At 39.8% G+C, this 27,166-nt stretch overlaps 1 protein-coding gene across 1 annotated transcript in view; it reads left to right on the top strand.

Moving 5' to 3' along the window:
• The window catches only part of N (Notch), a 51,318-nt gene that overhangs the window by 13,154 nt on the left and 10,998 nt on the right, over nucleotides 1-27,166 (top strand). The window contains exons 2-5 of the mRNA XM_064700591.1: nucleotides 5,874-5,967; nucleotides 19,452-19,720; nucleotides 19,797-20,001; nucleotides 24,368-24,498. Coding sequence (XP_064556661.1) covers nucleotides 5,874-5,967; nucleotides 19,452-19,720; nucleotides 19,797-20,001; nucleotides 24,368-24,498 — 699 coding nt within the window. The remainder of the gene's footprint in view (nucleotides 1-5,873; nucleotides 5,968-19,451; nucleotides 19,721-19,796; nucleotides 20,002-24,367; nucleotides 24,499-27,166) is intronic.

Consider the following 27,166-nt stretch of genomic DNA (forward strand, 5'->3'; position numbering starts at 1 on the left):
GCGATTATCTGGGCACAATCATACATATATTACGATCATATATTAAGATAATCTTGAGCTGCATAGAAATTGTTTTTTTGTGGAGCTCTTTCGACTGGAAAATGTCGACTAAATATGAAAAATATTTTGAATAATTTTAACATCAAAGCCGTTCCAGCATTTAAGTTAAGTTCACTTTTTATTTTTAAACGAATGAAGAGCGGGATAAAAGATTGTCCGAATAATTAGGTATGTAGATCGCCAACAGACGAGACAACTATTTTTATATTCCACTAACTTTTGAATATAACTGATTAGCTTAAATTCGAACTAAGCTGTGTATATTTTAGGGTAAATTAACTTTAAAATACATTTCGATCTTAAAATGTATTTAGATTTCTTCAATTAGCCAAGCAACTAACTTGCGTACGCCCTAAAAACGAATAGTTTTTAGTTTCTTCTTCACTAAAAAAACGTTTTACGTATTATGACGAAATTCCTTCTAAAATTCTCTGACATTTGTACATGTAGAAACATGCATAGTTTTATTGAGCCTCGGACGCGAATATACATATGTATGTACATACATATGTTTGTATATATTTCTAGTTTAGATAAAGCCTGAGAACTCGGGCATATCGAAGTTTCGGTAGTAGAATTTATGACGCTCGATTCAAGCTTCTTGAGATTGTGGCACACGAAGAGGATCGTTTCCTTGTAAATATTACATAAAAAAAAGCATATACACTTGCATTTTGCAAATGTTGTTGTTATTGTTGTTGTTGCCCCCTTAGCCCCCCCTTAAAGATAAAACTGGGTCTTGGGGCTGAGCATTTTGCATTGTCTTGCCAAACTGCGACTTGATTGAATGCGAATTGAACGAAAATGCATTTTATGCGATGTCCAACGAGTTTTTGATATGCTAATAAATTCTTTTAAATATGCCATGCATTTTATTTAGTTTTTCCTAATAGTTTAATTGACAAGAAATATATTCTAATAAACCAAAAAAAATTAATATTTGCTTGTCAAAGATTTGCTTAGCATAACTGTGACTCAAATAACTAGGCTTTCACACTCGCATCCATAAAGTACAGTAGCTGTTCGCTAATTGGCACACTTTGCTTTCGGAGGCGTTTCTAATTCTCAGTTCTTTCATTATGAAAGGGGCTTAAAAGGGTATATTGGTTCTGTGCAAATGTATGTAACAGGCAGAAGGAAGCATCTCCGACCCCATAAAGTATATACATATATTCTTGATCAGCATCAATAGCTGAGTCGATCAAGCCATTTCCGCCTGTTCGTCCATTTGTCCGTCCGTCTTTCCGTAGATCCTCCGACAGTCGAAACCTTGCCCCGTTTCCAGTAATCGATATCCTGCTTTTGAGCAAATCTCTTAGGTCTAAAAGTCTAGAGTCAATAAATTTGACATGTAGCTTATAGAATAGTTTATACAGATCTACTATCTTTCATTTTATAGCAATCCCCTCCCTACCCAGTGTTGCATTTGGTGTGGGTAGAAGAAAGTTCGGGGTATCCCCTAGTCGTGCAATTTTTGAATATATGTAGGTTTTATGCGTTTAGTTGGACTAATATATAATTTGATATGTGCAATATAATGACTGTACAATTAAAGCAATACCATTTTATAAACCCCCCTCTCCCCTTTTCGCTTCAACCAGAGTATGTTGTGTGGGTAATGCGGTTTTTTGGGAGGGGGCCTCTCGGTGGCTCCATATAACAGTTTATTATTATTTTGTTGTAAAATAAATTGTTATTTTATGATGTTTGTCGTTTTGCTTTATAACTGCGCTCTGCGGTTTTTTGATAGTTTCATTTATATATGTATATATAATATGTTAAATATTTCTATGTGCTTGTATATACACATATATTAATTGTTTATATGTATTTATATTGCGCGCCTTTGCACGCTGGAGAAAAGCGTGAGAAATTTTTGGCCGTGGTTTTGTTTTTGTTTTTTGGGTTGTTTGTTGTAGCTTTTATGTGTTTTTTTCTTGTTGTTGTTGCTATTTTACTTGTCGCTGTCGAAGTTGTTGCTGTGTTTTGGCTTTTTTGCCTTTGTTTTAGTTTTAGTTTCGCCGCTGTTGTTGCTGTTGTTGTTGTTATTGTTGCTGTTGCTGCTGTTGCTTATTATGCTGATAGCGTTTTTGGGTGGCTTTTGTTTGTTATTTGCTCAGTGTGTGTGTGTGAGTGTGTCTGTGTGTGTGTGGCAGCGGCGAAAAATTTAAATTCGATAAGCGCCATTTATAACGGCCACTGACATTTGCTTGCAACCCCAGCCATACACACACACACACACACACACACACCCACACACACACACACACACACACACACACTAACCCCGCCAAATGGGCGACAGTTTATCACACAGCTGACAAAACACGGAGCTGACGTTTCGGCGCACTAACTGGCCCACAAACAGAAAGACAATATTCAAAATGTTTATTAACAATTAAAAAAATATCACGGAAAACAGAATATTTTGCCATACTTTTCGACCAATCCAAAGGGATTTTGCATAGTGAAACTTTCAAATTCCGAGTATGATCAATATTTTGATAGGCAAATTTAAACGAAGAAGGAAATTTCCCGAAAAAGAATACCCTGTAATACTTTTTGTGATCATCACAGAGAAGCCAGTGCTGTTCAAACCAGGCTTAATTAGCGGACAAATATTTGAGGGCGAGAGGGATAAGAGATCTAGTTGGGTGCAGAGTAGTTTAGTTAGTTAGTCAAGTTGATTAAGCCAGTGTTTAACTTGTGAATAGATATTAAACCAAAGTACGGTTATTTAAAGAGCAAAGTTTGATCATCAGGACGCGACTTCTGCGTGAGCTCAAGTACAATATTATTGGCATTAATTCAATTATGTTACAACTTAAGCCTAGCTATGTGCAGCTGCCACAACGCGAGCAATTAGCCGCTCATTTGTCTAAATAACACGTCGAATCGCATGAGTGGGCGGTGGCTGGAGGGGGGGGGGGGGACTCTCTGACTAGTGTAAGTGGGCTGGCAACACGTTACACTTGCTTGCATCGCCAAGCGTCCGACTAAACGCCCGTGCAAAAGGCCCAAGCAAGTGCGCCAACAGATTTGTATAGCACTTTTCATTGTGCGGTAAATCACACGCAATAAAAAAACTTACCTTATAAAAATCAAAACATAAAAAAAGTATATGTAAAAGCGTTTCACGCTCTGTCGATGAAGCGTTGAATGGCCCAGCGTGGCCTGTTAATTCATTAAAGCCAAACTGGCCACGCCCACAGCGGCAAACCAAACAGATTACAAAGCTTGCCCGAAATTAAAAAAAAAGAAACAAATAGTAGAAGTAGAAAAAAAATGCGGAGAAGTTGACAGTTTTTTTTTCAGCTGCAGCTGGCCAAGTGACTCACGGCCGCACGCTGGAGAAGAGGGGCGGGGCGCAACTGAGCAGCAGTCACAAATTAGTTCACAGTAGCTAGTAAACAAATTAAAACTAGCTGCTTAAGTAGTTGATTAATTTGGTGTTAGAAAAGGATACAACAGAATGCTTTGGATGAAAATCTGGAACCAGCTTTGATTATTTATTGTAGGAAATTAAGCTTAAAACTTGATTTTCTTCTACTGAAACTGAAGAATTAAGATTTATTTTTTCCATACATATGTATAATCATTTTAAAACTTCTGAACTGAGCTTTATCTTTTTTAATGTACGAAATAATGAAGCTTGATTTCGATTCACAATTAGTCATTTGAAAGCTTCTGAACTAAAGCTTTGTTTATTTAGTGTAGAAAATTTCGCTTAAAGCTTGATTTCTACTAGACAATTAATCCTATAAAATAATCACTTGAAAACATTTAAAAGTTTCTAAGCTGAGCTCTGTGGATTTATTGCAAAAACTCAAGCATACAGCTTTTTTTTGGTTCCCTTTTTTGCCTCGTGTCATATGTTTTTTGATGAAAGCTCAGCTAAAAGCGCACATTTAAAATGAAATATTACTTGATCAGGCTTTCAAGATAATAATGCAAATAATATTCGGCGTGTTTGTTCTTTTTGCTCTCAAGAACCGCACCTTAACAATGCGAATGAAACATTTTACTGGTCTTTTTTTTATATTTTTTCTCTTTTTTATTTTTTTATGCTGTACTAATTGAGGTCAATTAGTTTATACACACACACACACACACACAGATGTGCAGACAGGCACTGCGCAGCTGGCTACATAATGTGTTGCAAAAAATTAAGACAATCAACAATGTATAGCAACATGCTGCTGTGTATCTGTGCGACAACATGTTGCTGCTCCCGCTCCCGCTGCTGCTGCTGCTGCTGCTGTGTTCGCATAAAATAAAATAATTTCGCAATATAATGCATACGCCGCGTATGACTCAGGCTCGAAATTTCGCTGGGCCAAGATTTATGCCGGGCTTATTTGCCTTCTTTTTTTTTTTTTTTTTCTTGTGTGTCTGGCCCATCGATCATTCAAATGCGAAATTTATGTTTACGTATTCGCGACAATTTCGTGTTGCATTTCGAATGCCAAGCGGCGCACAGTGAAACAAAAAATTGTTGGCTAGCACATGCATATCCATATCTATATATGTATATACATAAATGTATGAACATATATATATATACATATTGGAGGGGGGCGTCAAGTGCTGCCAAAGTTTATGATATATTTCTTTAGCTGCCTTTTTGTCGTTACTTTTATTTTTGCGCTCGTTGCGAAGACAAAGCTATTTATTTATTGTGCTGGGCAATCAAAACTTATTGTCGCCTGTTGTCTGCTGCCAGTCCCCCTCCCGCCTCAACCCCCCGTGTCACCCTCTAGAGTAAGTGCTCGCTGGATGTGCCGCTGTCGTGGCAGGAAATCGCCACACGCCCAATTAGCAAACATTGGGGCGATTTGGCGCGCGGCACGTTTGTTTAATTTGTGTGTCAACTTTTTTCAATGAAATACGTACATATAAGCATATTCTCGGTTTTGTCGTGTCTTCTTCTTTGCTGCCAGCAGCAAATTGCACAAGTTTTTTTTTACTTTTCGAAGCGCCCCTTCTCGCTGTTGGCCAGTTTAAGTGCACTGAACCTTATTTATTGTTGTTGTTGTTGTTTGTGTTCTTCTTCTTATACTTGTTGCGTTTTGCTGAACGTTGTTGTCAACGCTCTGCGTCGGCTTTGACATGCCGGCCATGCCATGCGCCTAGTCCCCACACGTCCCCCCAACAACAACAACCCAATGAGCGCATAGAGCAGGGAAATACGAAACTCTTGCCTTTTGGGCCAAACACTCTAGACATGCCAGAATTGCATTTTAATGTCTATATAATACATATGTGCATTTGTTGATATCAATTGAAATATTCTAAATAAATATACAAAGACTTGCAATTGATATTTGTGAGATTTTCGAATGTATATTTTGAATATAAAATGTTGATGTTGGCTAACTTTTCAGGTCCTTTCAAGAGGCGTAACTTGAACCAATTTATCTAACATTTTAAACATGCAGATATACATATATTTTAAATATAATCCTAAATTGTTATTTTAAGCACAGTTACAAATTCTATATTTGCTGATATTTCAAATATAAAGAAGTAGTTAAAATATCGATTAAAACATTGTGAAGTGTTGCGATATATATATATACATATGTATATACATCGATATTTTTCTTTAATTTATTCCTCTATATTTGATCTTATCTCAATCACAGCATATGCTATAATTGATAATATTGTTGTTGATATTCAAGAATACAAATAAAATAGTTGAAAAATTTAAAAAAAAATATTGATAAAACGTTTTGATGGACTATAAAATGTTGAAATACTGTAATATAATATGAATCGTATTCTAATCAATTTTTGTTTTATATTTACAGAAACCGGCACCTCTTTGGCCATTTCCTGCACCACATTGGGCTGCAAAAATGGCGGCACATGCATCACACAAACGAATGGCAAATCCTACTGCGCGTAAGTAAATCCCAACCAAACACACATACATGTATGTAAATATAGAAAGCCAGCGGAAGGAAGCGTTCATTAATTAAGCCCAGTTTACAGCGTTTCTGCTTCTGAGAGGCCCGTCAATTAATGCTAATTTATGCGGCAACAGCAGAGCGGCAAAGGGGCAAGGCGGGGCAGGGCAGAAGCAGGGCTGGGCTGTCAAATATATTGGCCATGAACTTGAATTGATTTTCTCAATTATTAGCATAAGTTTTGGGCTGCTTGACAGCAGCAATTTGCATATGTCAATCAATTGCGGTCATTCCAAGGACACACGCAAAAAAAAAAACAAATTGAAATTGAGGCTCTGGCATCAATGCGCATTGACATTTCTTGGCCCGCAAAACAAAACAGGCCAAACGTATGAAGAATTCGCCTGAAATACGTCTAGACAATGAGAGTAAAAAAACGACAGCCGAAAGGATTGAAACTGAGCTGAAATTCAATTTCCTTTATGGCAGACAAAAGCGCAGCGCCCGCACAAAAGACTCAGGAGCCAGACGAAGCGCGACTCGGCTTCGTGCCTCTGCCCGGTTTTACTGATTATGATTAAATTATCAGGCTCCTTTTCACTGCTAGTGCTTGCAACATTTTGTTTTGCCTCTATTTTGTGGCAATGCATTTGGTTTTTTCTTTTCTGTTTTTCTGCTCTTTGTCATTTTTGTCGGTCTGCTTTTGTAATAAATCACATGCGAATGCGGCTCAAACAAATGTGGCACGTACGCAACGCATAACTTGAGCTGAGTTATGATATGGTTGCGACGCGTTATACGCGGCGCGTACTTGTTTTCAATTTTGACAGACTCTGTCAAAATTTTACGAGTCTGCGAACATGGCATAATTAAAAGAAAAGAAAAAAAGAAGAAATAAAAAACCAAACCCAGGGCGTGCATTGTGCTCGAAAGCGTTTGAACATCGATTGCATTGCCAAGCAGCTAGCCCTCACACACACTCTCTCTCTCTCTCTCTCTCTCGCTGTCTTTCTCTAGCGACTGCCATGATCAGCTTTCAGTGATCTTTGTATGATCTAACGCACGATTGAGGGCGCTTTCGTTGAGCACTTTAAAAGAAGCTCATGTATTTGTTAGCCCATCGAAAGCTAATTCCGCTTTTCAAGCCCATCTCTGACAGATCAAAGCGTTACGACTGATCTTCATTGGCTGCTGCTTAACAATTTCTTGCCGTTAAATTCATTAATTAGCCCACATTTACTTATTTATGTCATTATTTAAATCAGAGCTGATCTTATGCACTTCTGTGCCCTGATCAGTAATTAAGCTGAGTTTAAGTGAGTTAGTCTTGTTTACCAGCCGTTGTTTAACCTGTTCTCTGCCGTTTGACATATTCTAAAACTGATCTGATCAAGCGCTGATCTTTATTGACTTTAACTGGGCTTTTCATTAACACAGTGTGCTCTCGTTCTTAACAAAAGTCCCTGTTGAGCGATCGTGAGTGATCTGTACAGCTTGCAATCAACGGTAGCCACCGAACTTCTTTGTCTTCCTCTTCTTCTACTAGTCGTATCTCGTTTTGGCCAAATATTTTGCTATCACTATCTTTAGCTGGCAATTACATAAAAGCGCTTTAGCTTTTAGCCTAAAAATGCGACCGCGTTTTATTTTTATTTTATTTTGTTTTTTTTTTTTTTTGCTTGCCGTTGTCGTTGGTTTTACGACATTTTCTCTGGACTCGGACTGAAACGATCGTTGCTGATGATCAAGCCATGTGGCAGTACATTTGCCTCGTCTCTTTGACTCTTGTGGCTGCCTCTGATCATCAACGGCACGATCGGGCCAGTAGAAACTGCTCCATTGCAGTCTTTACATATGTAAGTGATCTGCTGCGCGCGCTCTCTCTCTCCCTCTCTCGCTCTCTCTCTGGGGCGCATGCTCTTTCTCTGTCTCAATGTGCGATAACATCGCTTGAACTTTGTCAGCCATTGAGTCGGAAACAGTAACTGTAGCTTAGGCTGCCAGCTAAGGCTTGAGCTATTAGATATATATGCACTTATACCCTTGCATTGGGTATTATTATTAGTTCACTATATCTGCGATCAATAGATCATGTGTGTATATATGTATATATCCTAGCCATATAGTATTCTCTTTTTCTGCAGGCAGCACATATCAAATTGTAGTTCAGACCAAATCGATATATTAGAATTTGTTCACTATATCTGTCATCCATAAATCAAATATGTATTTATATACATATCTGCCAGTTATCCGAGAACCTTTTTTTTTCCTGCAGGCAGCACATATGACAATGTAGTTCAGAATTCTCCCCCAAAATTGTCTTTTCTTATGGCAACAATTTATCTTAAGATTCGCATGCTGTATAGACTATAGGGTATTTGATCTTTAGCATCTACCGAAAAAATGTCTACTATTTATACTTTTTTTTTTTGGCCAATCCTCGTCTGGCTGCACTGTGGCACACATTTACCACATTTTGTCTTGATTCCGAATTGGTGCACAGAGAGCTCTCAATGATTATTTTGCAAATTTGCAAAAATTTCACGAGCTTTTGTGCCAAACTGTGTTTAAGTTTTGCCGTTTACCGATCAGCTCGATACGATCACAGCCTGAACAGACCAATCTGGCCTCCTAGTAGCTCAGCCTGACGCTGTGCTCCGTACTCCGCACTCTGTGCTCTGTGCTCTGTTAGGTTGTTTGTTTAATTGACTTGATTGCCCGAGTTGATGGCCTGTGCAGGACACGACGTGACGTTTGCAGATCGCACAGCCGTTTATGTCAGCGATACGCTTTGATTGGCTCTCCGCCTGCTACAGCCAACAAGTCGCGTTTCTATATATATCTATATACATATGTATATGTGTATACCATGTCAAATGTCATGTTTTGAGTCCATTTTGGGACGCATGCATCGCCCACTGCGCTGCCTGCCGCCTCCTCGCCTCCGACAATTATGCACTTGAGCACAGAACAACAATGAATTTGATTTATAAACAATAAAACTTGCGGCTGCTAACTGTTGTTCAATTGATAAAAAGAGAAAAAACAAACCTCTGCGCTCTAGCCATCAATTGTTTCTACTATTATTCCAACCTTTTTTTTATTGTGTGTCCAACCTTTTTCTTTTTATTTCGCTTGCGGTTTATGACATGTTAATGAGCAGCTCCCACCAAAAATAAAAGAAAAATATAAAAAACGTTAAAGAAGCAGCAAAAAATTGACTTGGCCAAAGCAAATGCGGCATATTGAAAATTTCGCTTTGAAGTGCGAGCGATCAACAATCACCCAAAAAAATGAATACAAAAAATGAGGGGGAAAAAAAAAGAGAGAAGAGAAACAACAAAAAGAACTCATACTGCGTGATGATGAGCCTGATGTTCATCATGTTGCCGATGAGTCATTCGCCCGGGCCACATTATCTGCATAAATATTTGCCAACAGAAATTTGTTTGGTAATTTGAAAACTTGTGAGAGAATTCATGAAACGCAGCCACGTTGCACTTTTCGAATATTTTGTTTGTCAATTGAAAAAAACGGCTGGCATCGAAGGCAGACGAGCCGCTCGATTTGTATTTCAATAGCTCTGGGTTATTTTTTACTTCTGTTGCATGTGGAAATGCTGGGCATAGTTTTTTTTCTTTCTTATAGAGCATAACATTTAGCTTGGCATAGCTTTTTTTGCCTGCTTGAGTTCTCTTTTTGTATGAGTTTCACATGGCACAGAGTAGGCAAAACATATTTGAATTATTCAATATAAACAGCTAGAATTGTTGGGGTTTGAAGACATATAATATATCTCTAAATCAGTGGGCCAATCAGTGGGCCCAGCTCGTATAAAATAGTCAACAATAGACGTTACCTTCGATTATTTCAAAATGTTTTTCAATGGGCTTAATTTGCAACTATTTTGATCTCTCTTAACAATAAAAAAAAATGCCAGGATAATCACTTTTACGAATAAATATTTAAAATATTAAAAAAAATATTTTATTTATATTTCCATTTCCATCTTATTTATATAAACATAATATTCACAACATTTCCCACAAATCAATTCTATAAAATGTTAATCATATGAGCAAAGTATTGTTAACATTTCTTAAATATTTATTCTATAAAATATTTTCTTTATGTTTCCATTATATTTACAATATCAACAACATTTCCTTAATTCTATAAAATTTTATTTATATCAACATAACGTTAACAGCATTGACTTAAAAATAATTCTACAACATTTTATTTAACAAATATTGAATATATTTGATGGATTTATTGCTTGTATTTTGTTATACATCTATCTAAGCTCGCTGCTGGGATTATTTTACAGTTGCCCAATTTGGGATCGGGCTGCTGCTGCAAAAAGTGCTTATTAAGTGACGTTTACACAGTGACAGTTCACAAAGCACAGTCACTGAATTGCTGACCCGAAACAAAGCACAAGAATAGAAAGAAAAAACCTAAAGAACAGCAGCGGCAACAAGAACAACAAAGAACAAAGCAAGGCGAAAAGAATTTTGTGCGCTTATTTTATTTTTTGTTGTTGCTGGTAAGCCCGGGGCAAGTTCGTTGCCTAAGTCATTCGTTTTGTATTGTGCAGCTAAGTTCATTGTTTCATGCACAGCGCGAGCGAGAGAGGCACAGAGAGCGAGGGAGAGAGAGGCATGTGGAGTGTTTGTGTGTATTGCTTAATGCCCATGCTTGTATATTTCCATTTAATTTCATTTCCCCACATGACCAGAGCCACCGTGGTAGAAGAAGAAGACGAACAACAACAACTTTAGTTTTTATTTCAACTCTCGGCTCACACGCTTTGCACTTGAAATGTTCTTTCCTTTGCTTTCCTTTGCCTCTTGTGTGTATGTGTGTGTGTGTGTGTATGTGTGTGTGCGTGTCTGTCTGTGTGTTCAGTTTAGCTCTTTTGCTGTTTACCTGTAGCCGGCCTTCTTAGCCGCAACGCCGCGCCCTGCCCTGCCTTGCCTTACCCTGATCTGGCCCTTACCTTACCTGTTGTTGCCCTGCGCACAAAAAGTGAAAAATTTTCAAGCTCTCCGTGCAATTACTTTAATTAACTCATCATTAAGCACGACAGCAGCAGCAACAAACTGTGAGGCGCTCCGTGTGTGTGTGTGTGTGTGTGTGTGTGCGTGTGTGTATATCTAATGCTCAAACATGGCTGGTCAAAAGGAAATGACAATGAAAATGCCCAAGCACAAAAGTCAAAAGCAAATGCCGCGCTAATCTCTTAAGCGTCTCACAGCCAACAAACTGGCAGCTTTTTATGGTCCAGTTACAGTTAGCAGAGCTGCTGCTGCTGCTGCTGATGATGATGACACATTTAGAGAGCGTCAGCTGGCGGCCATTTTGTGCTGGCGCATCCTTCGATTTTTATCAGCAGGGCCAGGCCGCAGCTTCAGTTCCCCAAAGTCTGCCCCTGAGACGAAACTTGTTTGCAACCTGCTTTGATTGCTTTTCTGTGTTGCTGCTGCGACTGCTGCTGCGGCTGTTGCTGCTGCTGCTGCTGCTGTTGCTATAAGAAATCAGCAGCTCCTCCCCAGCCAGCCCCAGTTAGCCGCAGTCGCAGTCGCAGTCAGTTGCCCATACCCAACAGCGTTCGGCTCCCCGCCTGAGCGTAGCGAATATTTATTGTGCATTCCGCTTGCATTTTACATTCTTACCTTATACAGCAGCAGCGGCAGCAATGGCCATAAATTGTTGCTCCACACACACACACACACACCTGAACCGGAATGACCAATACGCAACCCTTTTGCTCTTCATTTTGCGCGCCCTTTTTTGCGGCCAAGGCGTTGGCGTACAAAATTCCTTTAGCCCGGATTTTTTTTTTTATATATTTTTTTTTTTTGGCTTTCAAGTCGCCTGATTTCATTTCATTTAATTTCGTTGCGTCGCGTCTGTTGCCCGTCAAATTAAAACATTTTATTGAAACTCAATTATCGTATATTGCGAATTCTCACGACTCACGCGAGGACGATGAGCTGCAAGAGCTGCGCCACAATCAACAATTTTAATTATGACTCTCTGTATCTGTTGCCGAGTCTCGGTCTCGAGTCGGAAAGTGGCAGCATTACGTAAATCTAGCATTGTTTTTGGGCCCATGTCATAATAAACCAGACGCCGCCACATGAGCCACATGAGCCACATGTTGACAGCTGCCATAATTCCCATGCCCTGCCTGTATTATGGCCATGTTGCAGAGTCTCTCTTGTGGTTTATTGCATTGCTTCGTTTATTATTATTGTGGGTTTTGTTTTCTGTTTTTTGGGTGAGACGACAATAGTTATTTATTTTTCTAATTAGTCTAAGATACATTTGCATGAAATCTACAAATAAAATTATATAAGAATCTATCATTAGTAGTTGCTGTATCTGTGCATACCAAATTTTATGATCTTCACTCCGCTGTTAGCTGAGTTCACATGGGCTGCAGTAAAGCGAACTATACGAAATCTACGATTGTCTTCAGCAAGAACTGCATACTCGAGATATTTTTTATTCAAGCTTCTTTTTTTAGAGAGTTGAAAAAACAAAGTGGAATTAGTAGTTAATCAAGTTGTCAAATTTGACATGCAGTTTCTCTGCATGATGCTTCACTTCTTTGGATAAGTTGCTGTCAAAAAATTGATTAGCTTAATGCTAATCCATCCAAATTTAGGTATGATTTTCGATGAGTCGATTAAATTTGTCTGCATTATAATTAACTTCATTGTAAATCATGAAGACATGAAGACTTATCACAAACATATACAAATACGGTTTAAAAACTTGTGAGTTTAAGCTGATATTGCCAAACGAAAGCGTCTTTTAGATGAGTCGATTAAAATATTGCTGCGTTGTAAATAACTATTTACATTGTAAATATTTGACACGAAGGGTTATCGATAACATCCACAAATTCGGCTTAATAGCTTGAAAGCTTAAATTAATGTTTCAAAACTAGGCGATTTTTTAGATGAGTCGATTAATGTGTCAACATTATAATTAACTTCATTGTAAATTGTTGACATGAAGATCTATCGAAAACTTGAAGGTTTAAGCTAATGCTTCAAAATTAATCTTATTTAAGATCAAATGATTAAAGTGTTTCTGCAGTGTAATTAAACATGTAGATTGTAACTATTTGACATGCACACTTATTGATATGTTATGATAATGTTGCGCAATACGCCAAGTGTGTTGACAATTGATGCATTGTGAATAAAGGTCGTTGTTGCTGCCGCTGCTGCTGCATACCTGTGAAGCATTTGCCTGTAAAAAATGCATTTCTTACCTGCGCACGCGCAGCAGACAAAAGCAAAAGAAACGAAACGACATGAAATGAAATGAAATGAAAACGCACAGCTGAAAAGGCGGCTTGGCATGTAACTCAAGCGATAGATGGATGTATAGATGCTTGGACAGATGGATGGCTGTATGGATAGACAGCTAAAGGCGGAAAGAAATTTGGTGTAAAATTTGTTGCTCAGCCGTGGGGTCACGCATTTTGTTGGTCACCCGACAATAAAGAAAACGAAAGAAGCAGAGAGAAACGGGTCCGAGCCACGACTCTGAGCTCTGCCCAAAGCTGAAAAGTTATAGCCGAATTTTGAGTTTGAGCTAAACAAATACATAAATGCCCGGGGTGAAATGCAATGAGGCGAATTGAGATAGAGATATGTACAGATTGAGAATGAGACAGACAAAGAGAAAGAGCCAGAGCTAGATACTGACGGAGTAGAGCTATATGAAGGGAGAGTAACTCAACTCAAAATGGCACATTGACATAGTACGACAACAACAACAAATACAGCAACAACTACAACAAAGAGTCGACAACTCGGTTCTCTTTATTTTTCTGTCTGTCTGTGCATGTTGCACCTGCCCAGTTTTAGGTGCTGTTCGTCCGCCCTGCCCCTGCCCCTGCCGCTGTCCTGTCTCGTCGTCTGGTATTGTTGGCTTTTCACGTGAAAAATATGCACAACCGCCATGGCATGTTGGTAATGTGAGAAGTGTGCGCTGTTTACCCAAAAAAAAAAAAAAAAAAAAAAACCGAACAAAACTAAACCGAAGAAAGACAACAACAAAAAGCATCTAAGAACTTTTGCTCGACGTTTTTCGTTCGTTTGTCTCTCTGTTTATCGTGTCTTTGGTTTATGTTTTTCCTTTTTCTGCCCAACCTATGGGATATAACCAACTCTTATTTATATTCTTCTTGGTTTTTCTGGCCAGAAAGCAAAGCTTAAGCGGGAGCTAAGAGTTAGCATGTACCTACAAAACATGATTAGATTGTCAACAGTGCATATTTTTTTTTAGAATTCTGGATAGAGGTCAAGTGCTCATCAACTGATCTAGTTATAAAAGCTAATTTGGTCGAATAAGGCAGAGATTACAATTGATTGAAATGGGGCACAACATAGTTTACGTTTATGTACAAAAATATTTCAACTCAAAACCTCTGAATTTGTAAATAGAACATAATATATTTTTGTTACAAATATACATACAAGAATTTATCCTGACTGCGAGACTTATTCGTGCTCAACGCAAAGGCCAAGCCGTACGAGCTAGAGACTGAACTTTTTATAGATTGGATCGAAAGTGAGCGCTACGATAGGAAAATTCCTCCTCCAAATAGGGAAATAAGTGTCTAAGCATCGAATTAAACCCATTTAGTTGTTTTATTTGCAAAGCAAAAAGCAACAACAATGTTAAATGTGCCAAATATAAAATACGATCAAATTAATTAAAATTTATAGGAATGAGCGTAAGGGGTTAGCTGAAGAGGGCTTATTGTGGGTGTCCCCCACATCCATGCATATAGAGGCGTAGTGAAAACTTAGATTGAGAAAACGCACGCAATAAATACGAGAAGTTTACAGCTAATGTATAAATAAAATTGTTAATTTGAATATAAAATAAGCTGATATGGAGATACAACTAATTGGGTCTTAGGGCAAACGACTAATAAAAGAAACAACAAAAATATTTTTAATTTAACAAAAATTTATAAATACAAATAATTCTGTGTAAGTTGGGTTCGGCTTATAGCCATAAACTAAACTTATATGGGGCCATATGCATTAAATGTATATAAAAAAAGTTAAAATATGCTCAACGTAAACTTGAGCTTGAGCTGAAGCTCAAGAAATGCAGTGAAAACTTTCCCAACAGGCGGACACCTCTCTTTTCTCGCTAACCAATATGCCACACCCATTTGCCCTCTTTTGGGCGGGCAAATATGGACTGACAGAAGGCTTCACTGTACTTATATTTACTGTGTGCTGACGTGAGTGTTATGCAGACAAAAACAAATATAATAGAGAAATAAAGATTTCGATTAATGTAATTCCCCGAAAAGATTAATGCATGGTTATCTCGAAACTCAGCTTTAGCGTGTGCAACTGATTTGATAACCTAATGGTAGCTGTTATGTGTCTCGCAGAGATAACCCGCAGAATTTCATCTAATTTAGCAAAATATTATGCCTTCGGTTAAACAACTAATTAGCATAGGGAATGATCTTTGTCTGACTCTGAGCGAAATGAATGACGTTGCCTTGTTTGGCTGTGAGTGCAACAGACCAAGAGTTCGACTGATCGAATACACAAAGCACGCACTTGTCACACACAAACAACAACAACAACAACAGCTGCAACAAATGCAACTACAACTGCTGCAAGCTCATCAGCAGAAGCGTAGCCGCGAGGCAAGAGCTCAAGCTTGCCACAGAGATCAATATCATGCTGCATGGCAGCAGCGGCAGCAGCAGCATCAACATCAACATGATTGCTTTTTGCCTTTTGCCAAATAAAAAGAAAATTATGCTTTAATTGGGCGCTTTTGTCAACCAGCCTGGCCAAGCCAAGCAAAGCCAAGCCAAGCCAGGCCAGGCCGGGCCAGGCCGAGCCGAGCCGAGCCTTTAATTGCAACTTGGCTCAAGACATTGACAGCGATGTTAACTGGGCGATAAGCATTTTTCGGCACTGCTCCGCTCAGCTCTCTCTCTCTCTCTCTCTCTCTCTGTTTCTGCCCCCAGCGTCTACGTTAGCGCCTGTTTTTTGTTTTTCCCCCAGGCTCTCTCTCCTCCACATACATTGTCGTCCGTCGGATCTTGATATGTGTTAGCTCAACAGAATACATTGCCAGCTGCCCGGCTAGCGTGTGAATTGCATTGCTCTGCAGAAATTAGATACCCAGGGCGCATTACAACAACAACAGCAGCAACGACAACAATAACAACAACAACTAACCAGCTAACCAGCAGCTAACTAGGCGTTGTACTTACCTGCTCACATACTTGGGCCGCTGCATTTGTAGATCTGCAGCCGCGAGACGCAGAAGCCATAGACCAGGCCAGCGACCAGAGACCAGAGCAAAGATGACTGATCATCGGGCAAAGACATTAAATCATCCTCTGGTTATGGATACTAACTTTAACTGCTGCACATTCGATAGCCTCCAGTTGCTACTGCTGCGGTTACGCTCGTGAGAAGCTCTATCTCTAGCTGAAACTTTATAAAGTTATGATTATGAACATTTCTCTCCGGCGACCGCAAATTGAAATCGCCAGCGACAGCGACAACGATTGAGACTGAACATGCCAAATAGATTTTTCTCACACAAGGCTAACCATTTTTTTTCGTATTATTTGTTGGCGTGTGCAGTGAGATATCATAAAGATCGTGATGTTTGATGATTTGATGTGAACGTGACGTTGGGTTATTACAAATCCAGACAAATTCACCACACATACATAAGACTTAGTTACAGCCATAAGAAGTTGTCTGATCTATTTCTGAGTATTTTCTCAAAACTCACCACAGTTCGTTGAAACTCACCACTGTCGTACAAACTCACCACGCTAAAAATGCGGTTAAAATTATTGTAGTTGCATGATTTTCAACTCTAAACAAAACTCACCACAGGCGATAAGAACTCACCACGTCTGTGAAATGGCTCAGAGCAGAGACGTGACTCACGCTGCTATCACGCGCCCATCTCTAGCCAGGCTTAAACACACCCTGTCCACGCTGCCGCTGGATACTTTGGTTTATTTGCCAATGCGAGTCACGTTTTCATTTATTTTTCTTCGTTTTGTATTTTTTCTTTAATTTTTTCTTTTTGTTGTCTGTATTTTTTTTTTTTTTTCGTATTCTCTCGCGTTTCATTTGAAAAACGGCAGAGCCAAGGCACAACATGAAACAAGTTAACAACTGGGCAAGCGGGCAAAACTCTCAACACCAGCCGCAGCTTAACTTGGCTCAACTCAACTGGCTCGTGTATAATTTATATTACATTAATTTTGTCGATGTTGTCGGTGAAAAACGCCTGACACCTCTCTCATTTGAATGGTAGTCCGCTGGCGGCCTTATCAGCCGCATCGCCACTGGCCGGCCGCTTGGTTTGTTTCCCTCTTGTTGCGGTTCGCCTTTAATCCACCAACTGCAGCAGTAGCAGCAGCAGCAGCAGCAGCAGCGGCAGTCAAACATCGATTTCTCAAGGCAACAACAACATGTTGCTAACTGTTTTGCCTACCGCCATTTAATTTTCTCGAACAGCTTCGATTACGATCAACAATCGACACACACACACACACACACACACACACGCTTGCGCTCGATCGCACACTCAAAGTGAGGTTAGGCTGGGCATTTTGTGAGGTTATGTGTGTTACAAATTAATGCTAAATCTAAAGCATTTTCACACACTTGTAACGGTAAGTGCGCCAGCGCCAAAGAAAAGCCAGTCCCGAACCAGTCTTCTCTCTCGATGTTGGCTAACGCAGAAGTCGCCTTAATGATTATTCATTGCCTCGTATTGCTTTTAGCTCTTGCTAGCTGCTGCTGCTGCTGCTGCTGCTGCTGCTTCTTCTTCTTCTTCAGCTTTGTGGTTGTTGTTGTTGTTGATGCTGCGGCAATGCGTGTAATTTTCTCATTGCTTTGTATAGCTGGCTTTGACTTTGGCTTCGATGAAAATTTAATATGCAATCAAGATCGCGCACAAATTACCGTACATAAAAATTGTTTTCTCAAGGGAAAACAACAATGTGCAAGTTGTCGTTCGACTTTAGCTCCAACTCGGGGCGTAATCATCATCAGCAACAGCAGCAGCCAAGTCATTGTCATCGTCATCGTCATCGTCATCGTCATCGTCATCGTCATTGGCAATCGAAGTGCGCTTCGGTGTTGCATTTGCTGCCTGCAATTACTTTGCTAATTTGTTGTTGTTTTTCCTTTTGCTGATGTTGTTGGTGTGCACACACAGGCCATATTGTGCATACTTAAACGCGCGCATTGATATTTGACCGACTCTCAAGCTGTATTAAGGATACGGAACCCTAGCTCTTCTAGCTCTTTGTCGCACTGAAAGAGAGCATTGTTGTGCAAATGCAAAGATCAACTATTTACTCTACTAAGCTTAGCTGATGTGAGTAGTGCAAGGGTTTGTAACATTCCACCCGCAACTGTGGAGAATAGGCAGATTACAGTTGTAAACCACTTCTTTTTTACCATTCCATCTGCAACTGTGGAAAATAGGTGGAATAGGGTTGTATACAACTTTTGTGCTTACCAAGCCAAAGAGCTTCAAAATAGTTGTTAAACACAATATCAAAAAAATGATTAAATGAGTGTTTCTTCGATTTTGGAAAATTTAACCTAGTTTTAATAAAAATGGACGCAAAGAATAAACATGTTTCAAGCAAGGCCCAAAAGTACCCATTACTTATAAAATATATATAAGTTTTCTTGTTCAAATCATTCAAATTTGTATTAAAAAAATTTTTTTTTCGGCAAAATTAAATTTGCATATTTTAGTCCCGTTCACTAAGTAAATATAACATTTTATTTCTATATCTCAGTTCCATTTAAAAATTAAAAATACATTTTCGCGACTGATTTAAAACTTCGATAAATGATCAAACTATCGATAAATAAAGTACTTGCTATAATCGATAAATTACCAAACTATCGATAAATAAATTGCTTGCTAACGTAATTAAATTTCATATCACACACATAAAGTTGAGCTAAATGCATCGTTAAAAGCTATAGAAATTCTTGTTTATGTCCTTTACATCGATTTTATAGATAGAGAAATTCTTGTTTATGTCTTGTACATGCATTTTTCTGCAAGTGTAACGCTGTCGAGGCTGCTGTCGCTGGCTGTGAGAGCCAGTTGGTAGCTGCTTTGCCTGTTGGCTTTGCTCCGTAAGCGGAAATGAGGCAACTTTGTCAGTTTGTCAGCCGCTTTAACACTTTGCCGCTTATCGATGGACACAAATCTGCCGCCGCAAAATCTGATTGCCACTGACCAGTGTCCGCTCTGGAGCGAGTTCATAAACTATATACTAGTATTATAAGCGCATACATTAGATGAACATTTGAGTGCATCGGAATTTGCAATCACACACAAACACACACACACACACACACACACAGAGATACTTTATCTATATCTGCTTTGCATCTATTTCAGTTGCGATACACGCTATGTTGGCGACAACTGTGAACATCGGAACCCCTGCCTGACGGGCCATGGACGCTGCCAGAATGGCGGCACCTGTCAGGTGGCCTTTCGGAATGGCCGGCCTGGCATCTCGTGCCTGTGCCCGCTCGGCTTTGAGGAGTCGCTCTGCGAGATTGCGGTGGCGAATGCTTGTGACCAGGCGCGCTGCTTCAACGGCGGCACCTGCCAGCTGAAGACGCTTCAGGAGTACAGCTGCATCTGTGCCAATGGCTATACGGGTAAGTTTTTTTTCGACAACTTGGCTATCAATCCGATTTTTAATCTCTTGCCCATAATGTTTGTTTCGCCCGCCAGGCGATCACTGCCAGACACAGAATCTGTGCGCCAGCTCACCCTGTCGCAATGGCGGCACCTGTTCCGCTTTAGCCGGCAGCAGCAGATTCAGCTGTAACTGTCCGCCTGGCTTTACGGGTCACACATGTTCCGAGGATGTGGAGGAGTGCCAATCGAATCCTTGTCAATACGGCGGGACCTGTGTCAACACGCACGGCTCCTATCAGTAAGTAGATCACAAAACTAGATTAAATGTATTAATGATTATTTCTCGCTCGATCGCTGATCCATTGTGAATCGTATTATGCTCTTAGAGATCTTTTTATGAAGACAATCAATTCAAATGAAGCTTAGACTAGGATCATGTGTACCAAGGTTCCGGTTTTAAGCTGGGCTCATCCGATTTCGTTTGTGCTTGCAGCCAGTTTTGGCATCATCTGTTTAAGCATCACTTTCAGCCAGTGTCATTGATATATTTGGTTCATAACTCAGCGCATGACAAGTGCAAATTTGGCTGCTTGTTCGACAAAAGATCAGACACGTTCCGATTGTACAAGGGAGAGGGAGCGAGAGAGGGAAGGCGGAAAGGAGAGGAGAATCGGGCTTAGAGTATATCAAAGAAAACAAATCGTCGCATTTGCATATTTATCTAATTTATCGAAAAACCGTTTGCGGCTGTGTGCCAAATTAATGACTATTTAAAACTAATAATTTATAAAATCGAATTCGGGTCTTTATTGTTCGCCGGACACGAAACATTTTCGGACCGAATTCGCATTAGCATAGAGAGGCGATTAAAATAGTTTATTGATTTTGGCCAAAACACAAAAACAAATTGGCAATTGGACCAAGTTTCCACTCTAATTAAAATATACAACAACTATTGAATTTAATCAGCCACACACACATTCACATTCACACACACTCGCACACACACACGCACACAACAGTTGCATTCAAATAGAAGAAACGTCGCAACTAACTGAAATTTCCGGCGCTTTGTTTAGTAGCTCAACTCAACTGGTTCGCGCCGTCCGACATGTAAATTAAATTATTTCATTGGCAACATTTGCATTTTTAATTCGTAGCACACACAAATTACCAGATACCCTAAGCCAAAGCTAAACGAACGCTTGGGGGAGGCGTCCCCGAATTAATCACTGTGCAGGCGGCCGCTAATGACTGCCAGATACACTGTACGCAATTTAATTAAGAGCTCAGAACAGGCGGAAGGAAATGGAAGTGGCAAGGAAATCAACAAGAAATTTGCCAGTTGTCGTATATTCTGATTCTGATTTAATTATTTAAGCCGAATTGTAAAAGTTTCCACCTAAATATTCATAATCTTTATAAGCTTGCGCTTAGCGAGATTTTAGAACTGAATCCCACTTCCAAGTTCGGCAAATCGAGCATCAAAGTTGCATTCATGTTGAACAGAACTGGTTCAAACCCATATAAATTCAGTCAAACGGGCTATATAAAAGTTAAAATATTACAAATTCAATTGCTTCATTCAAGTTTTGAAAATATAGGACCAAAAACTGGGTTAGGAAATATGATAAACCAGACTCACGAACCGTGCTTGAATCCAGAAAGTTGTCTTGAACCAGGAACTACTAAATTTGCGAACCAAAAACTGGGCTGATTGTTGTGACAAAAAATCAAAAATTGATTTGAACCGTGAACCGAATCACCCGCTTTTTGGTTGTTGCTTGCAGTCCTGCTGAAAACTAATATGCCACTTTACATTTAATAAACAGGGCATATCAATTGAATTCAAAATACATTTGAACTTAAAACCTCTTTTATTTGATGTGAAAAGAACCAGGTTCACATATCTGGAATGGGTTTGCACCGTGAACCGCTTTTTTAGCACGCCTGCTGCAAACTAATATACCTCTCTTTGACTTTCATAAACAGTGTATAGAAATCGAATTAGAAACTCATTCGAGCTGAAAAGTGCGATGTGAACATGTGTTTTACTGTGTTTGCTTTTTTTTTCCTTCTTTTTTTGTTGCCATTTGTATAATGACCCGATGATTTGACTTTTGGTTTGTAATTAGCATAAACCTATGGAGAAGGTTCGATCTTGTATATTGCCACTAAATGACAATTTGTAAGTTGTGGCCAGGCAGGCATTATACCATAGTATGCCCCGCCATCTACATAGAGGTTGCCCAGTAAGGGCGGGGAGGGCCACCCCATAAATTGCAATCATTCGAAATGCGCCCAACGTATCCGCCCGTTAAGTAGCCAATTTAAAGTCTCTGCCAACGATTAACTGAAATATTAATTCCTGTATTCTTTTTTTATCAATGAAACACTTAGATCAGTTTAAATAGCAGCCACTGTTTGCGGCATTCGTTCGATCGATTCGCATAATATTCACATTGACTTGCCGATTTTATTTTGTTTATGCTTAAATAAAGCGTTATGGAAATTGCTTTTTTTGTTCACTTAAATAAAATCGTTAATTTAGTGGACAGCGATACATGATACACCCGTAAGCTTAGTCATGCCAAAGCGCATGAATATGAATAGGTTTGCATATGAATAGACAAGCAATTACATATATATAAACATTTGGCCATAAGCCAAATAAATATTCTTAAGCTGTCATTTGACTAGATTTAGTGCTGCAAACAAGCAAAATCTGTGAAAGAGGACTGAAACTGAGCGTGTATGTGAGTGTATTCATGAATAACAATTGAGTATGCTTATGAATATGTGAATAAATAGTGCACTTGTGCATTTATGTACTCATATTCATATGTATGTACGTACCAACCAAATGAGTGTATTCATGAATAACAAGTGAGTTTATTTATGAATATGTGAATAAGGAGTACATTTTTGCATTTATGTACTTTTATTCATATGTACGTACAAACCAAATGAGTGTATTCATGAATAATAATTGAATTTATTTATGAATATGTTATTCAAAAGTGAATGCATACATCTCTTTACTCATATATATTCATATGTACGCATAAAACAAATAAAAGTAAAAGTATGAATAACAAGTGAGTGTATTTATGAATATGTAAATAAATCGTGTATGTATGCATTGATTCTTTATGAGCTTGTATGAATATATATGTACATATAAAGCAAATGAGAGTATTCATGAATAACAAGTGAGTGTATTCATGAATGTATGAATATTAAGTTGTTAGAAAATAAAATGAAAAGTGTCTGTTCATCTTAGTTGATGTTTGAGAGAGACTATTTATGCGAATAAAAAGTGAGTGTATTCATGAATACATTTGCCAAAATGACACAAAGTGCATCAAATGTCGCCGCAACTACTCCATGCCATGGTCAAGAATATACTCTCGAAGCGATCCAAAGCAAGTATCACTCACGCGATGAGTGCACTCACCGCCGGACTTAATGATCCACCGCAGATCAGTCATGGCGTTGTGGTGGGTCCCCGCACTGTTCGCAGTTCTTGTGTCTACCGCATTTAGTAGACCGCCGAAACCAACAGATCCCACCGATCCTCAGCCCCGGCATGATCAACGCCTTGGGCCATTGGCCCGCTGAGTTTCACATGTCAATCAAAAATCAATTTTGAATTTCGTTCGTTAGTTTTGCCCAAAGCGAAGGTGAAGCAATTTGCGATGTGTAATTTGGTCAGCAGCAGGCCAGAGAGGACGGTGCCTCAAAGGGGCTGCAATTGGCAGAGGGGTGGGGGGATCGGTTCATTGGCCAGCCGCACAGGTCCCCAAAGAGCATTGCGGCACTCGAGGCCTGTTGCCTATTTAAGCATTTGTTGGCTTTTAATTGTTTAATTTAATTAAATGCGCTTAATGGCCATAATTAGCGGCCATCTTCAGACGCAATGCGGCTAAGACAGTGGGCGGGGGGCGGCGGCTCCCTTTTACGGTGCCAATGAGAACCAGTTTAAACAGACCACAGTTCTCGGTTCTTAAGAATCGTTGCAGTTTTCCAAGACTTTATTTTGTGAGGTATAATGCCCAAAATCAATGAACACACTGGCAGACCATAGAGAGAGAGTGGACAATATTAATAATAATAATACTATAAAGAAAAAAAACAATGGTAAAAATATAGTGTACAAATGTATCTATAGATATATACATATGTATATAAATTGTATGTATATAAAAAACTAGCTGGCAACATTGTTGTACATATTGGCTTTTATTGTTGCGGCCCTGTGTACCCAGCCCCAAGGAACCGGTTAATGCCACCAACTCTGAGCAAATGTGGCAGACAGTTCAACTAAGAGAGCGCAAGAGCGAGAGAGAGAGTGGGAGAGCGAGAGAGCGGGAGAGCGGGAAAGGGAGAGCGTAAATGAGTGAAGAGAGCAACGTTTGCGATCATGCTTTTGACTAGAGCTGGCGGGAGAGCAATCGTAGACCAGCAGCTGGACAAGGCGCATGCCATGTCCATCACAAGACACATTTCGCTCGAACGGAAGTTGCACGTTTCACGTTGCACGCTGCACGCTGCACGTTGCACGTTGCAATTAACTAACATTCGGAGGCCATGCAACCGCCTGCTAATTGCCATTCGTACATCATTCTAACAGTTCTACTTCTATGCCACTTCACCCTTTCCAGATGCATGTGCCCGGCTGGCTACACTGGCAAGGATTGCGATACCAAGTACAAGCCCTGCTCGCCGTCTCCCTGTCAAAACGGCGGCACATGCCGCGCCAACGGACTTACCTACGATTGCAAATGTCCACGTGGTAAGTGAAATGCTCAAATAATTATTCTATTTCTTAAGTTATATTTGTTGTCGTGAAGTTGAACAGTTTATAAATTTATCGAAAGTGTTATCGATAGGTTTACAGTTATGCTGTGTAGAGTAAATCATTTATAAGCAAATAGAAATTTTTATTGTCCAAAGCATTCATTTTCAGAAATAATATTCGCTAAATTCTCTCTGATATGAAATTAATAAAACGTTTTGAGGAAATATTTTAGTTAAATCATAAAAAATATTCGAAATTGAATATAGTTTTTGAAAAGTTTTTGAAATACGTGTGCGTAGAATACTTCAGTTGAGTTTATAGCAATTCGTTCATTGTATCCAAGCTAAGCAAAGCATGTTTCATTTTCAAACGTACCCCTGTGAGGTTAGAGCAGACATTAGCTAGGCTTGTTCCATTCCCATTTCCGTAAGATAGGCAAAACATGTTTCATTTTCAATCGTATACTTGTTTATGTTAGAGCAGACATTTAGCTTGGCTTGTTCCATTCCCATTTCCGTAAGATAGGCAAAACATGTTTCATTTTCAGTCGTACCCTTGTGAGGTTAGATTAGACAATTAACTAGACATTTTCCATTTGCATTTCCGCAAGCTAAGCAACGCATGTATAATTTTCAATCATACCTATGTGAGGTTAGAGCGGCATTTAACAAGGCATGTTTCATTTCCATTTCTGCACATTTAGCACAATAATCGATATCATTTGCTCTTATCGACGCCGTTTTGAAAGCAAGTGTCAATGGTTTAAATGAATGTCAAAGCCCCCTTTAGTGCTCCCCCGCCCCCCCTTGACCCCTCGCGCACAGCTGGAGTCAATTGTCGCGCATTCAATTTAGACATGTAAATTGCGAACATTTACATTTTACATATTTATGATGGCATTCGTGTGTGTGTGTGTGTGTGTGTGTGTTTGTGCAATGTTCATTTAATTCACTTCAATTAAAATGAATTGCATTGTAGTGTGTAGTGCGAATGGGGGGCGAATGCCAGCAAAAGTGCAGCGGACGGGCAGAGTTGGTGGGAGTGGCCTTTATTTTAATTGCGCCCAATCAAAAATTCTAATGAGCTGGCCGTGTGAAAGTGTGACCATAGGCGGCAATTGAAGTGGACCAAGCCAATAATGAAACGGACCAGGAATTTCGAGATGCAGACAAAAAGAAGGAAAAAAAATACAAGAAACAACTTGGAAAATGCAATAATGCAATGGAAAATGTTATAACGCCTTTTGTGCCAGTGTTGAGCAACAGAAATTACAACAGCAACAACGACAACAACAACGACAACTTTAACAGGCCAGTCACACAAACAAAAAATTACAACAACACGACACGAAGCGCCCTGTGGACATCACGTTGGTAGCGCGGGAGATGCCAGTGGGAATTGTTGCTGCAAGGAGGCGGAGAGGGGGCGGAGTTGCACTCATTATGCAAAACGGGCGGCACAAACCGACATAACAAAAGCAGCGCACAGTCGTTCAACTTGTTTCCCAGCACAGGCAGAAACCCTCCCCCATCCTCCACAGCCCGCCAGCAGCAGGACTGAGGAGCAGCGAGTCGACGACGAGTCAGTCAAAGGCATCAAAATCGAGCGCCTGGCTTAATTTGCTCTGCCGGGGCAAGCAAATTACAAATAAATCAGCCACGGCTCAGTCAACGGCAATGGACCATGGACGATGCTTGCTGGACACTGCCTTGTTGGGATGCTTAAGCACAGTTACGCCCTAAGGAGGTCATGCACAATGGAAAACGATGCACACAATGAGAGTGGAGGAGAAGATCAAGCTGGGCTGCCCATGATCCGCTCTGTGCTGCCCGAAATGGGATGCGTTTTCTTTGGGGTAAAAGTTGCTGCAACTGATGAATGATGAATGATGAATAATGCCAGCCAACTGGTTAATGGACTGGACATAATGCACGGGGGGCAGCGGCGGATTTGGGAGCGCGCTTGACTCTCAAGTCAAAGCTAGCAAACGAGTTTGGCCCCGCGTGGGCAGCCGCGCTTCTCAGCCTGGGCCACAGCTCGTGGCTCGTGGCGAGTCATGACTCAGAAGAATCTCGCACAGACACACACATTTTTTCGATAACAGTCGTGGCATTTATCGATTTTTAAATTATGATTGCAAATGCTTTAAAATCCGTTAGCCGTAAATGGAAACATAACGTGCATGTGCCAATTCCAAACGTTCCCTAGCTTTCTAAAAAACATACATACATATCTGTTGTGCGCTTATCAACACTGTCGCTTTTAACGATTATGATAAGAATGCATCATAAGAAAAGTGTTGCTATTTTCGTAGCTGTTCCCTTGCCTTGTCAATGGCAAACTTTCTAAACAGCAGACATTTTTTAAACATTTAAATTTTGTACGGAATTCGGAACGGCGCTTTTATGTTAACATTAATTGCTTGGCAACATTGTTGCTAGGCCTTTAGTTTTGTCACAGGTCGTCGATTGACCCAACGGACCAACAACTCATGCAAATTGTTGCAACCAATTGACTTAAATGGGCACACACATACACACATACACTCATACGCACATATAAGAGGGTGGGCTGCATAATTTGAGCGTGCAGCGTATCTTCGTTTGCAACGTTTCATTAAATTTGCTCGCGGTTTGAGAGTCACTGGAGCAGCTGCTGTCTA

This window comes from Drosophila montana, unplaced genomic scaffold (genome assembly GCF_035044405.1).
Source record: "Drosophila montana isolate Dmon_TW-CO22-7 unplaced genomic scaffold, ASM3504440v1 contig_1853_1, whole genome shotgun sequence".
NCBI classification, from domain to species: domain Eukaryota; kingdom Metazoa; phylum Arthropoda; class Insecta; order Diptera; family Drosophilidae; genus Drosophila; species Drosophila montana.